Here is a 15,856-nt window from a genome sequence, read left to right as displayed (position 1 = left end):
TAAACTTACCACCACAATCATGATACAGAACCATTCTGTCACTCTAAAAAACTGCTTTGAGCTGCTTCCCTGTAGTCAAGCCCTTTTCTCACCCCCGTGGAAATGTTCTGACATTAAAAACAGGTCCTCCTACTAGGAAGGGACTGGAATAACTGCCTCACAGTGCTGATCACCATGTTTCATAATCTTAAGCCACCTTTTTAATACATTGGTTTCTATTTCCATCAAGTGTTTGACATAAAGGATTAAAGAGGAAGGTCATGGAACAACAGGTTAGGAGGAATTAACACTTAGAGGAGTCCAGACTTCAAGATAGTACAAGGAAAAAATGCTAGAACTTGATGATAGACTAAATATAGATAAGAGAAAAAAGGAAACATGCCTGGAAGATCCAGGAAAATCACTGAGTTGGATAAAACTGGTGAGTGACCATTTATAAGGAAAGATAATGAACTCTGTTTTGAAGCAAGAGAACAATGAGATGAGATCTGCATTTTGAAAAGACCAGTCTGTCTGCAGTGCAGAACTAGACCTGAAGTGGGGGAACGCGTGCATGCAGGGAGACCAGTCAGTAGTCCAGCTGAGAGAAGTCAGTACCTCAGATAAGTTATCTCAAATGACAGAGGTTTAATATAAAACCAGAAAAAGAAGAATAGGAAAGAGGTTCAACAGCTACACAGCTAGAATATCACTAGAATGTCAATCAAGGCACATCTGTATTCCCAATCTTTGTGGAAAACTGAAACAATCAAGACACAATCCAGAAAGACATCTAGCAATGTGGCCAACTAGATGACCCAGAATCCTTCTGCTACAGAATATCAAGAAACACTGGATAAAAATTTTATACAAATATAGTTACACTCCCTTCAAATTAAGAAGAATCCCAAAGGGTACCTGTGCCTGGTTCTACCAACTACAGTTTGAGTGTTGGGACACAGGGTCCCCAGGGAGCTGACTGTGGTCGGCAGGCACTGAGGGTCCTCAGGCAGGACAGTGCAGCACGTGCCTTTCTTACATGGCCTGTCCTGTAAAGAGGCACAAAAGCTGTTGAAGGAAAAGAGTGACATGGATCAAACTGTGCTTTAGAAAGATTAATCTGGCAAAGAGTAAGATATGTGTGTACAGAGGCGTGAACCAGGGCTGGAGAAAGGGCAAGGAGGTGACTGTGAGAGACAATGCAGAAGCAAAATCAGCCGGCAGTTGACAGGGAAGTGATGGCAAGCTCAAAACAGGATGCCTGGGGTCACTAGGAGGAGAAGCCATTTGTGCAAATCACAACTGAAAACTATAGATTTGGGGTGGATAACCTACATATTAGATATGAGGGCTGAAGATACAATGAGGATTCTGGCATGAGATAGCACAGAAGACATTAAAAATGCAGAATTGAAATCTAGAATAAAGATGCTTAAATGAGGTTTATGAATTAGACTTAGGAGAGGACGTGTTACTGTCAAAACTGTATTTAAACTTTTTATATGTCTATATATTTTTCTGGAGTTAAGTTTATGGCTGTCATCAGATATTTAAGGAGATCTGTGTAAATCTGCAATTACTTTAAAAATGTGTAGACTTTGGATACTTTTAATCTTTTGGTGTTCTGCAGTTTCATTCTAATGTGTCAATTTCTTTTTATGTAGATTGTGAGATTCACTGTACAAAGTACTTTCTCATTCTTAAGGTTGGGATCTTCTATCAGTTCTGGGACATTATGGCATTTCTCTTCACTTTTTGATCTCTTTGCTTCTACCTGTAACATGGCTAAAAGTTTTTTGTAACATCTCAGATCTTCCACTGAGGAATATTTTCCTACTTGTGAATAAACACAAATGAACAGTGGCTGCATAAAACAGTAATGATCAGTGTGTAGAGCTCTGCTGTTAAAATGTAGTGTTAAACTGGAAATCATGAATTTCTCATCTTCATTGTAGAAAATACTCTTCCTAAAATCCTTGAAATGTTTAGCAGAAAGGTCTCAGGCCTGATTTTTTAAATGAAGAAGTAGTTTGTTTTACAGTTTTAGGCTAATCATAATGCTGTAGAGACGAAAATAACATTTGAGAGAAATAAGGGACAGAACTGTCCCAAGACATAAATTTCAGACAGAACTCAAGGGTCAAGAAAGTTTAAGAAACATGTACCAGTGAGATTTGAGTTATCACATCTTCTTTCTAAATGTGAATTTTCTGCCTAAAAAAGAAGCCTGAGAAAAACACAGAGATATCACTAACTTAAATGGCTGAGGAGGAGAAAGTTCTACACCAGAATGTTTCTAAAAATATGTTATTTGGGGGCCGATAGTTTTTCTCCCGCAAATAAATTCTGTTCTGGTTCTGTTTTGCAATGTTTCAAAGCAAAAGCTAAGCTCTTGATCTTTTGGAAGGCACAGGCAAGACAAAGGGCCAAACTTCACTAATGAAAACTTGCTGAACTTAACTTTTCAGAATTCCATTCTAAGTCACGAAGAACCCTTTTGGCCCTGCTCCCAGACGAGTAAAATGAACATTTCAAGTCTCTAGAGGCTAAGACAGCTCTCTCCACCAATACCAAATACACATCTCCTGACAGCTTCGCAGACTCAGGATCATATATGTATCAAAGAGGGGAAGAGAACTCTCCAGGAGCACAATATTTATTAAAGGATATCTTAGAGACTCAAGTAAACATGAGTAAAGCTAAATTAAAGTATATTTATTATCATGTTTTATTACTTAAATCCTGACATAAATTTACTGCAAGAGCTTTGTAGGTCTCTTTTTAGATACCATTGATAATAGAATTTTTTTTTTAGGTTAGGATTTTTTTTTTTTTCAAATCTATCTATGCTCAGTGATAAAATTTTTCTAATTATTCTAAAAATATTTTGAGCCTCTAAAATGAAAATTTTCCATTGTTAAGATACTGAATTCAGTATTTTAAAAAATCACAATATATTGAACTTGCTTATTTAAAAAAACATTATATCTGATTTATCTGAACTTAATATCCTTAACAACTATAATTCTAAGTCAAATCATTTTAATTTTCCTCCTTACCTTTTCCCTGGGTCTCTAGTCAAGGTCTGGTTAGCCTTTGTGGATCACACAGAGATCTGGTCTGTTGCAGACCCACTGTTGGGGCAGGGAGGGGAGGCTGGAGAGGCCACAATAGGAGTAGGTAAGAGGGTGCATGAGATCAAAATCATATTTACCACCAGCAAGGTTTAGGTGGTAAACCACTCCTAGGAAATAAAGCTCTACATCTCAGACATATGGCTATGGGCCCAGAAAGGACACTAGCTTGCTGGGCTAGCCACAAGGCACAACGACAAAGTAATGACTATGGAGGCCACTTGCCTTTTCAGACACATAGATCCAAGCACTACAGCTTTCTGCCCCTCCAGCAAGTCTTATCAGTGGAGACTGGGGCTGAGATCAGTCAGAGACATGGGCAACGCCAGCTTGGCAGGAGATAGGCCGTGGCTCCCAAGCTCTCAAATGATGGATATAGAGGCCCAGCTCTTAAGCATTTTACAGTCGAGGGAGACAATATGACAATAGAGGCCCAAATACAGCAGGGGAAAAGTGTAGTCTTATTGAGGAGGCAGGAGACAGTGTCATGAAAAGTTCCATGGAGGAGGTGGTGATTGAGAAGATCTAAGAGGATGTGCAGAACTTGAACAGATCCTGCAGGAGAAAGAAATAAATGTAATGTTCTGGTAAAAGAAGCAGCCTAGGTACAAAAGTATATAAGTAAAAAAATATAAGGCGTGTTTGGGAAAATCACAAAAATCCAAGTTTGGCTGGATAACAGGATACAGGTGGAGTCCAGATTGTGGTGGAAAGGTGATCCGGGACCATAACACAGAATCTCTGAAGACCAGATTGAGAGCTGTGTACTTAGTTCAGTTTGTAATTGAGAGGCATTGATGGTTTTGAGCAAGGACAATACAAGGATGGATAGACTGAAATGGGAAGAAACCAGAAGTTAAAAGGCCATCAGGAGACACGGCAGTTGAAGGACTGGACAAGGTAATGACAGTAGGAATGACAAAAATGAGTGACATTGTGGAGATCAAATTCTAGTACAAAATAACTGCCCCAGCTAATAGGGGCAGGAGGTGTGGTTGATGCCTTTGAGATACAGCGCTCGGGTACCAAGGAAACAAGAACGTCATGAATAGAAATAGGATTGCAAAGAAGAAACATTAACTTGTTAGGGTAATGATGAGTTTGGTTTTAAGACACGCTGAATTTGAGGTGTCAAGTGAACACACAGACATATCTATCCAGGGGCTAGAAAAGCAGATCTGTAAGCAGGGAGAAAAGCTGAGATTAGAATTGGGGATTTGGAGGTCACCCACAAAGAGGCAAGGCCACCAAAGTGGTCCAGGGCTATAGTTACAGGAAACACAATTCAGCATAGTTTAATGGGCTGAAAAAAGGAAGTAGAGGCAGTGAAGGAAGAAGGGGCTAAGAACTCTAGGTTACTGAAGAAAAATCTGCATTATAAGACATATGTTAGGAATACGAGGATCAGATAGGGTAGTAAAGTGAAAAGCAGTCTGAGTATTTTGAAGAACTTAACAAGTAAAGTTCTGTTATTGTCACAGTATTACATATTTAATCCCTAGAAAAGGCACATTATGTTGGAAGAGCCACGCTTTCCAAAATCTTCCAAAGCTCCCTTTCTACCAAGTCAAATAAAAATGTGATCTCCACCTCTCTTGAACTCTTACAGCACTTAGTTTTCCTAGGTATTTACACAACTCCAGAAGCACTAAGTAACAACCTTGGGTCAATCATTACAGTAGGCTCTTTCATATATATCCCCACCTTGAAGTAGATGAAACTGAAACTCAGATTTACCCCTCTTTACAGAAGACGAAATGAAGCACAAAAAGATTAACTTGAGCCAAGACTGCCAGCCAATAAGTGAAAGCGTCTAATGACAAGTATTAATGTGCCTTTTCTACTAAAGCACAAGTTGCAACTTGCCACATTTATTCTTACTGTATTATAAGAGCATGGGAAATATGTCGTTTATCTTGATAGCCTCTGTAGCACTTAGCAAAGACCCTTACACTTCGTCAATTCTTACTGGGTTTTTATTGCCTGAAAGGAGGAACATGCATATTTGAAGGTACACAGGCCTTACTAACAGTGAGCATTTGTGGGCTGGTAAGCTTTGAGTACTTATTTCCAAGGCGGACTGTAACTTAACAACAAAAAGTTCTAAAAACAAATTCTGTACTTGTGAAAGATACCACCTGGTCTGCCTCAGGGCTGAAGTCCTCTTTTTATGCATGGAGTGGGAACAGCACTGGGGGTGATGTAGCTGGTTTTCTTCAAACCACTCCCACAAAGGGCCTCAAGCCAAGAAAAGGGCCCACACCTCTGGGGAAGAGAACTGCACAGACTGTGATGCCCATTTAACCTTTGGTTTGACTGCTGGAACTGCCAACAGTCTGGGAAGGCAGGAAAGGTAGAGCACAGTTAATGGTTAGTGCCAGCTCTGATGATGTAACCTTAAAATCCATAGCTTTCCTGCCAGGAAAAGAAAAAAGGCAACTGGTTTAGAAACTATTTTTTTCCCTTTCCTAATATTCAACCAAAATCTAACTTGCATTACTAACTAGTAGCTTTTTTTGTTTGTTTGTTTTTGCATAACTCACCAATGACATTTTTTAAAAATGAACAGAACTTCATGGCTAATTCAACTGATTAGTTTTGGTTCCTTGGAAAACAAATGTATAGAGCTTGAAATATGTTTATTTCATAAATGTACCTAGTGCGAGAAGAACACAAAATTCTTCTCAAAAGCACTTACTTTGTAAGCCGTATATTAATATACATGTGGGGGGGGGGCAGGAAACAATATGCATCTAAACACAGAAGGGCATGCAGCCACGTGCAACAAGGCTGCCAGAGACATGAAACAACTATTCCAGGACTCTGGGTAAACAGACAGACTTAAGAAGTGGAATCACATTTCAGGGCTTCATCAAATTAGAATACACTTGGGAGTTTTCTACCAATGTATCCAACAGATGTTCTCTTTTATTGGGATTGTCTAATTTGGGGACATTTAGTATTCATGTCTTTAGAGAATTTTAGGGAGCAACAAATCAATCAATTGCTCTCTTTTCCTATACATGATGACAAGACGCAAAGGTAGCTTTTTTCTTTTCCTATTTCTGAGATGAGTTAATGTGAGCGTAATACCCTTGCTTGCTAAACGGATAAACAGGGGTGGACAGACTACTGCCAGAGTGGAACAGGATTTCTCCTAGGCTCAAAAGATTTATGCCCATGGACAAAAGATGATGAGAATGAGAGCTTTCTCTTAAAAATTTTGCTCAATGTGGATTGAGTTACGGGTCTTCCCCATGCCTCTGCTGGTCAAATGAACTGTAAAGGCCTTATAATCTCTTGAAAGAGCCATAGCAGAAGCCAAAAGGTGTATAAGCCTCCCCCAGAGCAAGAATCTGGCATCAGTTTTGAGTGGGTTCACATGGGACACTTTTCCCATGACTTCTGAAAGAACTCTCCAAGTCTGAGTCTATAATCAATGCTTGGATAGCAAAGAGTCAACAGGATAGTAGTATAAAATGCAGAAAACAAATGAGAATTTAACATAATATCAGAGATAGTACCAACCCTCTTCAGTAAGTTCTGAGAACCTACCCCAGAGATGGAGAACCTTTTCATGTTGGAAGCCCACATTAATTAATCTGTACCACATTAGTCAAGAAATGTCAGTAAGATATACTTTAAAATGTACATTATTTTGTAAAAATCTAACTACTATGTACTTAATAATTTCAAAAAATAAAAAAGATTCGTTAATTTTAAAGTTAACTAAACTTTTAATGACTCTGTTGTGGCTGCTTTTTGTTGGAAAGCATTTGAACATTTGTTTGCAGCATGAAGGTCCAATTTCAGTTGGTCTTCTAGATGGATATCAGTCATTTGTGACCTTAATGGTGTCTTAATTTGGGTAACGTAGGAGAATGTAGAGTCATAGCAGTAAGTGGTCAAAAACCAAGAAACCATTTTTTGGGCATGTTGCCGAAGGCGTGGGTATTCTAGTGCACTTTCCCACATTTCAATCGAATCTTTCTTAGCATCAAGCAATGACTTTAAAATGTCACCTACTGAGAGCTCAATCAGTTCCATCTGTAGTTTGTTAGGTGCCTTGGTGATATCGACTAGGTGAGGCTGAAATGCTAATTTGAGTGTGATGTCATGATCTTCAAAGCCAGCGAACTTTTCGTTGTACAAGTATTCTCCAGTTAGTAAGTCTCTAACAGCTGTGTATTCTTCAAATGATTCACATGTATTATGCTGTTCATCAACAACCTTTGCTAGCTGGGGAAAATGTTCATCCAAATTTTCCTTTTGAAGAAGAAATGTTTTGAAAAAGTTAGCTTTTTTTGAAATGCTTGGATTTTTTTTTTTTTTTTTTTTTTGCCACTTATCATATACAGGCTTAGTTTTACCTTGCAAAGAAATATTCAAGTCATTTTGATTTGACATGATATCACACAGAAATGCTGCATTCCTACAGAAATCTTCTTCAACAATTCACATCGCTGATTCTGTTCTTCATAAAATACAACTATTTGTTCTAGCAGAGATAAAATTTTGGCTAATCCTTATCCCTACTGTAGCCAATACACTTGAGACTGATGCAGCAAATCCACGCCTTGAATGACTTTAGCATGTTACAAAACTGAGGATGCCTCGGGAGGTTGAGGTAAGAGAATAGCTTAAGCCCAGGAGTTGGAGGTTGCTGTGAGCTGTGACACCACAGCACTCTATCGAGGGCAACAAAGTGAGATTCTGTCTCTAAAATAACACAAAACAAAACCGAGGATGCCTGTTGCATTTGCACAAATATAGTTAATAACACTTATAACTTGTTGCAAAGTGTCACTTAAAATAGCAGCTTTAGCACAGAGATTTTGCTGTTGCAAGGTATAGTGAAAAGAAATGAGAGCATCTAAATCTATTTCTTTATCCATGCAATAAACTCCTTCATGTTTTCCAGTCATGCAAGGTGCATCCTCTGTACATACATTCACTAAATTTGCCAATTCAGTTCACCTTCATGCCATTTACCTTAATTGTTGTTAAAAGTTATCTATTCCCCATGCTCTGTTTATAAGCGTGCCCAAAGCAAGTAACTCTTCGTAGCAAAGAAAATCTTGTTCTGAAACAAATGAAGTATGAACCTGGTGCTGAGTCACTGTCCTTGCTTTTGCTTTTCATCTTTTAATTTCTGCAATACAAACTTTCATGCCTCTCTCTCCCTCTCATTTAAAATATCTGTGGCCCTTAATGAGCACTGTCATGCTGATGAGCACTGAATTTCATTAATGTTGCTAATGCAGGAACACAAAGCAAGCAAATTATCGTATCTTTAGCAGAAAGAAGATAATATCACAATTCCCAATCCTCATTAAAAAATCTGTTTTCTTGGGGGAGGGAGATGGGAAGGGGGAATGGGTGGAGGGAGGGGGTTTGGAGGGATCACTTCTGAGGTTTATCTTATAGGGGTACAAGTGAATCTTTCTAAGAGTAGAACGTGAATGTTTTAAAACAATAACTGAGAAAATGACATGAAGGCTGTGTTGACCAGTTTGATGGAAGTATTTCGGATTGCATGTGAAAACCCCACATTGTACCCCAGAAGTGCATTAATGTACATAGTTACCATTCAATAAAAAAAAAAATCTGTTTTCTTGGGCGGTGCCTGTGGCTCAGTGGGTAGGGCGCCAGCTCCACACACTGAGAGTAGCGGGTTCAAACTTGGCCCTGGGCAAACTGCAACAAAAAAATAGCTGGGTGTTGTGGCAGGCACCTGTGGTCCCAGCTATTCGGGAGGCTGAGGCAGGAGAATCGCCTAAGCCCGGGAGTTGGAGGTTGCTGTGAGCTGTGTGATGCCACACACTCTACTGAGGGCAATAAAGTAAGACTCTGTCTCTACAATAACAACAACAAAATCTGTTTTCTTCCTTCAGCATTCTCTTGGTCTTCTTGGACATGATGGGGTGTTTTTGTTTTTTTTTTTTTTTTTTTTTTTGAGAGACAGAGTCTCACTTTATCACCCTCGGTATAGTGCCGTAGCATCATAGCTCATAGCAACCTCCAACTCCTGGGCTTAGGTGATTCCCTTGCCTCAGTCTCCTGAGCAGCTGGGACTATAGGCGCCCACCACTATGCCCAGCTATTTTTCTCTGTTGCAGTTTGGCCAGGGCAGGGTTTGAACCCACCACCCTAGGTATATAGGGCTAGCGCCCTACCCAGTGAGCCACAGGTGCCGCCTAACATGATGTGGTATTAGGCAGACAGAATTAAAAAATACTGTCTAGTTATGTGACTATTCACAAATTCCACTTCAAACAGAAGCACAGGGCACTGTTATAAAAAGCTGGTAAGAGACCAGCGTACTTAACCCACATGAACTCTTGCCAACCAGCCTCATGTGGTCGTGGCACCAATCAGAATGGGGAAGTTAAAACTAAAGCATAAGCATAGCACTATCAATTTAGCCCTTATGGCTTACTAATGTTCTAATTGTGTCAGTCAATCTGGGAGGATTATTTCATTGAAATTTATTTCATTCTTTGGTAGTTTAAATATGTTCATTTAAAAAATGAAATAAAAATATAAAAGATGAACATGAATGTATTAATAAAAATAAAAGGAATTGTTCTGTAAAATTTGGATTCAGGACTCCGTTAAAGGCCACACTTAAGTACCTAGAAGGCCACATGTGGCCTTAAGACTGCAGGTTTCCCACCCTGACCTACTATGTCTCTGCCTTCTTGAAATGGCATTACTTTTGTTCTATGTGCTGAACTTTGCAAAAATTAACCAAAAGTGTCAATAACTTTAGCAAATACCTGAGCCCTGACACAGTCACACCTTAAGTTTACTACTTTCCATATTAACTTATCTCTGAAACTTCTTTTTGAAAACTTCTACTTAAGGATTTAAGAACTTTTGGTAGTTTATTTTAGTATTTCAAATATCATTCTACCACGTGAATCTGCATCAACCGGGAAAAGTTTAAGACCTTTTAATGTAGCACTTCCTAATTTTTAGTGAGAATTATTTATTAACTGAGAAGACTGCCAATCAGGCAACTGAGAACCATGCATTGCATTTGTGCAAGGCATTACAGAAGTTAAAAGACTCCTGACCCTTCAGCAGCCTGCATGCAATTAATTTAGCAAAAGATTTAAAAAATGCATTTCACCAACTACATGTGTGAAGAGAAGACTATTATGTTCATATAGATTGTAAGATTAATATGAATTCAGTGAGGCAAAGAGCTCAGTGGAAGACTAGATTAATTGTGCTTGAGAAAAACGATTGGAAAGATGATATTTGAACAGGGGCTTGAGAATGGATAATTATTTCAACAGGAAGAGAGAGTCAGAAAAAGGTAGTATACATACATGGAAGGAACAGCTTTAGCAAAGGCATAGAGGTAAGACAGTACAGGTGAATTAAGAAAACTTCAAGTGATTGGGTCTGGCTGAAGGACAGGCTAGGAAGTATGAAAAAATCAATCTGTGAAGGTACATTGTGACCAGTTCTTTTTTTTTTTTTTTTCAGAGACAGAATCTCACTTTATTGCCCTCAGTAGGGTGCCGTGAAGTCACAGCTCACAGCAACCTCCAACTCCTGGGCTTAGGTGATTCTCTTGCCTCAGCCTCCCGAGTAGCTGGGACTACAGGCGCCCACCACAACACTTGGCTATTTTTTGTTGCAGTTTGGCCAGGGCCAGGTTTGAACCCACCACCCTCAGTATTTGGGGCCGGCACCCTACCCACTGAGCCACAGGCACTGCCCTATTGTGACCAGTTCTTAACATCAAAAAGAAGGCATATAGAAAGCTAGATTTTAAGAAATAGAAAACAATGACTGTAAAAATATAACCTTCCTTAATCATTTTTCACATCATACCTTAGATTTCCAGAATGAGAATATTCTATTAGCAAGTTTATTTGCAAACTAGATATAGTAACTTAAAAGAAAAATAACCTGGCTGCTGGAAAAAATGTTTTTCCATGCTGGAAATTCTCATCTGCAGCTTAATTAACATATTCCTATTACCCACATCTTGTGATCATTCCTCATCACCAAAACACCTTTGTATACACTGAGTGGCTACTCTAGAACTGGTATTTGCTCACTTATTTATCCATCCTCTCCTTTTATGCCCCAACTTGCCCCTGCTAAGCACTCACTCATTCTTCTCCTATGAACTGTATCAATACTAACAACGTTAATAGCTACTACTTGCAGAGTGTCTACTACAGAGCCAGGCACTGCAATTAATGCTTTATGAACAGTGTTTAATATAATCCTCAAAACAACACCATGAAATAGGTACTATTATCCCTACTTTATGACTGAGGAAATGAGCTCAGAGATATTAAATATTTTGCCAGCTGGTAAGGGGCAGTGCCCAGGTTAAACCCAGATCTGCCTGACTCCAGAACCTCTGTACTGCCTCTCCCACCCTTTGATCTCTTAGGGATAGGGTCAGTGTGTTCAATTCGAAAATAAAATAATCATTGAGAACCTGCCGCTTAAAGTCCTTTCAGTGACATATAAGCAAACAAGAGAATGCGTATAGATTGTTGGGGCTCATAATCTCCCACATGTGGGTACAAACAGCTGTGTCATACAAGTTTGTAAGAGGCTGTATCCATGATTCATAAATCAGAGCAACTGAGGTCAGAGGGGGTGAAGATGGCTTAGACTAGAGTATGAATGCTGAATGGTGACCACATCTACTCACAGACTGAAATCAGCCAACCCTGACTAAATGACTCAGAGAGAACTTTAATAATACATTTCAGTCAGAGTCTGTAAAAACTCTTTCTGCTGATGAAAAATCTGACTTGTCAGAAGTTCTCAACCAAATCTGCTTATGATCCATTTTCAATGAACCCTAGCTTCCTTTGAAGTAGAATAAGCTTCTAAAGCATTCAGCCAACAATAAGCACACTGTGAAGTCAGTCCTTACAAAATTCACTACTGATGAGTACAATTATTTGGTTGGAATACAAATGTGACATCAAACTACTTCTACCAAGTAGCCTGGATGCCGTGTACAATTATATATGGCCATTTAGACACAGACAAATATTTAATAGTACCTTTACTAACTTCTGATGAAATTTTTGCTTAATATTTTAAAGAGACTACTTACATTTTTACTGATATCTCTTATACTTCAATAGTTACAAATATATAAGAAATTGGGTCAGATGTTGTTCAGCAGTCATTTTTAGGCTACAACCATTCATACCTCAGGAAACATCTGGAGGGAATCATAATTTTGGACTCAGTCTGCCTACTCTTCTCTTTCTACAAAGGCACAGTATTCATATTACAAAATGCATGACTAATACTCCCCAAAAGATAGCAGTGGCAAATACTGCATCTACTCTGGAACCTAAAATCCTAATAAATTTCTTAAGGAAATGAAAGTCAATAAAGAGAAATAATTTAATTTTAAGAGTACAATAGAGGCAAAAAAAAAAAGTGGGACATGTGAGTTAGCAAGAACAGGCATCAGGCTACATAATGTTAATGACATTGACACTTACTGCTCAATTCGGGGTGACAAGTACAGCTTGGGGTACACTTGGGTAGCTTCAGTGTCCTCAAAACTGACAGAAAGGAGGGCTACATCTTCTCCAGGGTCTTCATTTACATCCTTAATCAGGAAGTAAAAACAATGTCATCAGCACTTGCTCTCATAACACCTTCTTAGTAACAAGCCGGTAATCCACGAGCATCGACGCCATGGCTGTGAGTTATCCTTATTCTAACTTAGTGTCTCGGCACATCCTTTGTCATCACTCCTCTAGAATGACACCTTTTAAACTTTTTGCACAAAGTCCACCAAGGTGAAGAAAAAGGCCTCCACCTATCTGAGTTGTTCCCATGTTCTAGGGGAAAATATGTATGAATCTGGTGGTAACAAAATATTAGACAAAAACATAACTAACAAATTGCAGTAAACTTTGCTATAAACATGACTTATATCCTTAAACACCAGGAAAATATTAAAAATATTCAGTAATTTTATTATATCTACTTTGAAAGTATACTGTAACTCATTTAAATAGCAAAATCTCCCAGTAAACACACCATGAAGTGTGTCACCATACAAGCAAATGGCAGGGGGTTTAGGTATACATCTACTTTAGCAAAATGATTACGGATGATTCACACGTGAAGACCAGACCAAACACACATATCTTATAAGTCTAGTTATGAAAACACTGTAAGACAAAAACATTGTTGATCCAAGTATGTACCAATAAACATGGTGAGGTTAACCACACAGTCTCCAATAAATTTAACTGATCATGATAAAGCTAAACTTACTGTAGTTTGTAATTAAAAAGAATGGCAGCAATTGAAGTTCATAACCAACTCAAGCCAACACTCCTGACACACTACGAAAGAGTCCTGAATCACAATTGTGGAATTTACAACTATGTGCATGTGCTTTCTGATTATTGCCAAGCACCAAGTGTCTGCCAGAATTCTGAATAAAATACTGAATTAAAATAAATGTAGTAGCATGTTGACTTTCATTTGTGACTATCAAATTTTAGTAACTTGATTTCTTTTTGGTTGGTAGTAGCTCTAAATCAAATATAAAAATTTTAAACACTTAATAATTATTGAACACTTAACATCTTTCATCTGTAGGGATTGGTAAGAACAGACCTCTATTTCTGGTTCAGTTCAGAGGTCCTCCAAAGGACTCAGGAGACATACCAGGGTGGGGTCCCAACTTAGACTTTAAGACTTGCATAAGCATTGAGAACCTCAGATATGATGTCTTCTCATCTATCTAAAGCTATGGCCATCCAGCTGGTTCACACTCATCCTGCTCTGCTCTAACATCTTCCATCTCCTGGCTCTCACTTCTCTTGTGCCACAAGATGCACAAGTGTGACATGTAGGCATAGGAATAAGGACTATAAGTTTCTCTCATCCTAAAATGTAAACATTTTAAAAGGAAAGAAAAGAATCTTACTGGACTCTATAGAGTCCCTGGATTCTCTCTCATCTCCTTCCTCCCCTTCAAAGGCTGAAAGAGTTGTCTACACTCTCTCTCTGTACTCTTCCCCCCCAACCATTTATCCCTTAGCCCAGGCGTCCTCAAACTACGCCCTGCAGGCCACATGCGGCCCGCCTAGGACATTTATCCAGCCCTCCGGGTGTTTTTGCCGCAGCTGCCTGTCCTGCTTAGCAGCCGACTCGTCCCGGGGCCCGTAGTCCAGCCCTCCAATGTTCTGAGGGACAGTGAACTTGCCCCCTGTTTAAAAAGTTTGAGGACTCCTGCCTTAGCCCATTATAATAGCCAGCTGACCCTACTAGTTCATCAAGATCACTCCCAGCAAAGTCACCCACTAAACACAGCAAATCCTTCTCTATTGGTTTCTTGCTTATCCAGGGGTCCTCAAACTTTTTAAACAGGGGGCCAGTTCACTGTCCCTCAGACCACTGGAGGGCCAGACAGTGGGCCTGGGACGAGTTGGCTGCTAAGCAGGATAGGCAGCAGTGGTAAAAACACCCTGCGGGTGGGATAAATGTCCTCAGTGGGCCGCATGTGGCCTGCTGGCCGAGTTTGAGGACCTCTGATAGACATAGTTATTTGACATGGATGATCACTTGCCTCTGGAAATGCTCTCTTTTCTTGTTTCTAAGAAACTATACTCTCCTGGCTCTTTCCCTGTCTCTTGGACCACTTCCCCTTCTATTTTCACTCTTTATTTTTTAACATCTCAATTTTTAATTTTTGGCTTTTATATTACAAAATTTAAACTGACTTCATTAAGTCAAAGCCTATAGAATTTTATAAAGAAAATGTTCTTCTACCCTTTCCACTCCCCAACTTTTGAAGGTTCCTACACACCCAACACTAAATTAGTATATAGCCTTAAATGGCTTTCTCTATGCTCTAAAACATACACACACTTGCATATAAACAGCTCTTTAATCTTCTGTTTTATTTTCCCTAATGAAATCATATCACTCTACCAATAATATTCCATGGTATGGACTTGTTATTTTTTTTTCTGGTAGAGACAGTTGCCCTTGGTAGAGTGCTGTGGCATTACACAGCTCACAGCAACCTCCAACTCCTAGCCTTAAGTGATTCTCTTGCCTCAGCCTCCCGAGTAGCTGGAACTACAGGCACTCGCCACAACGCCCAGCTATTTCTTGGTTGCAGTTTGGCTGGGGCCAGGTTTGAACCCTCCACCCTCGAAATATGGGGCTGGTGCCCTACTCACTGAGCCACAGGTGCCACCCTGGACTTATTTTTTTTTTTTTTTTGAGACAGAGCCTCAAGCTGTCCCCCTGGGTAGAGTGCGGTGACATCACAGCTCACAGCAACCTCCAACTCCTGGGCTCAAGTGAGTCTCCTGCCTCAGCCTCCCACGTAGCTGGGACCACAGGTGCCCGCCACAATGCCCAGCTATTTTTTGGGTTGCACCCATCATTGTTGTTTGGCAGGCCCTGGGCTGGATATGAAGACTTATTTTTTTTATTAAACAATTTCCCTAGCAACAGAGCTTTAGGTTGTTTGCAATTCTTAGCCACTTGATAGTGCTGTAATAAATATTCTTGCGTATTTACATCCTTTAGTAGAGGGACTTATATTTCTTTGGGAGGGGCTTGTATTTCTTAATAGAGAGCACTAAAATTGAGCTTACTAGGTCAAAAGTTACGAACATCTTACATTTCTACAGAATTTAATGAACTGCTTTCTTAAAACTTTGCAGCAATTCACATTTGGACCCATGAATTAGCATCAGGATAAG

The 15,856-nt window shown here is 39.4% G+C and overlaps 1 protein-coding gene across 1 annotated transcript in view; it reads right to left on the bottom strand.

The window, feature by feature from the left end:
- The window catches only part of BABAM2 (BRISC and BRCA1 A complex member 2), a gene marked incomplete at its 5' end in the record, with an annotated part of 402,516 nt that overhangs the window by 171,308 nt on the left and 215,352 nt on the right, over positions 1-15,856 (bottom strand). The window contains one exon of the mRNA XM_012803778.1: positions 12,617-12,726. Coding sequence (XP_012659232.1) covers positions 12,617-12,726 — 110 coding nt within the window. The remainder of the gene's footprint in view (positions 1-12,616; positions 12,727-15,856) is intronic.

This window comes from Otolemur garnettii, unplaced genomic scaffold, assembly GCF_000181295.1.
Source record: "Otolemur garnettii isolate 467f Iridium unplaced genomic scaffold, OtoGar3 scaffold00022, whole genome shotgun sequence".
NCBI classification, from domain to species: domain Eukaryota; kingdom Metazoa; phylum Chordata; class Mammalia; order Primates; family Galagidae; genus Otolemur; species Otolemur garnettii.
The sequence above is the reverse complement of the archived record's forward strand: the minus strand, read 5'-3'. Positions and strand labels throughout refer to the sequence as shown.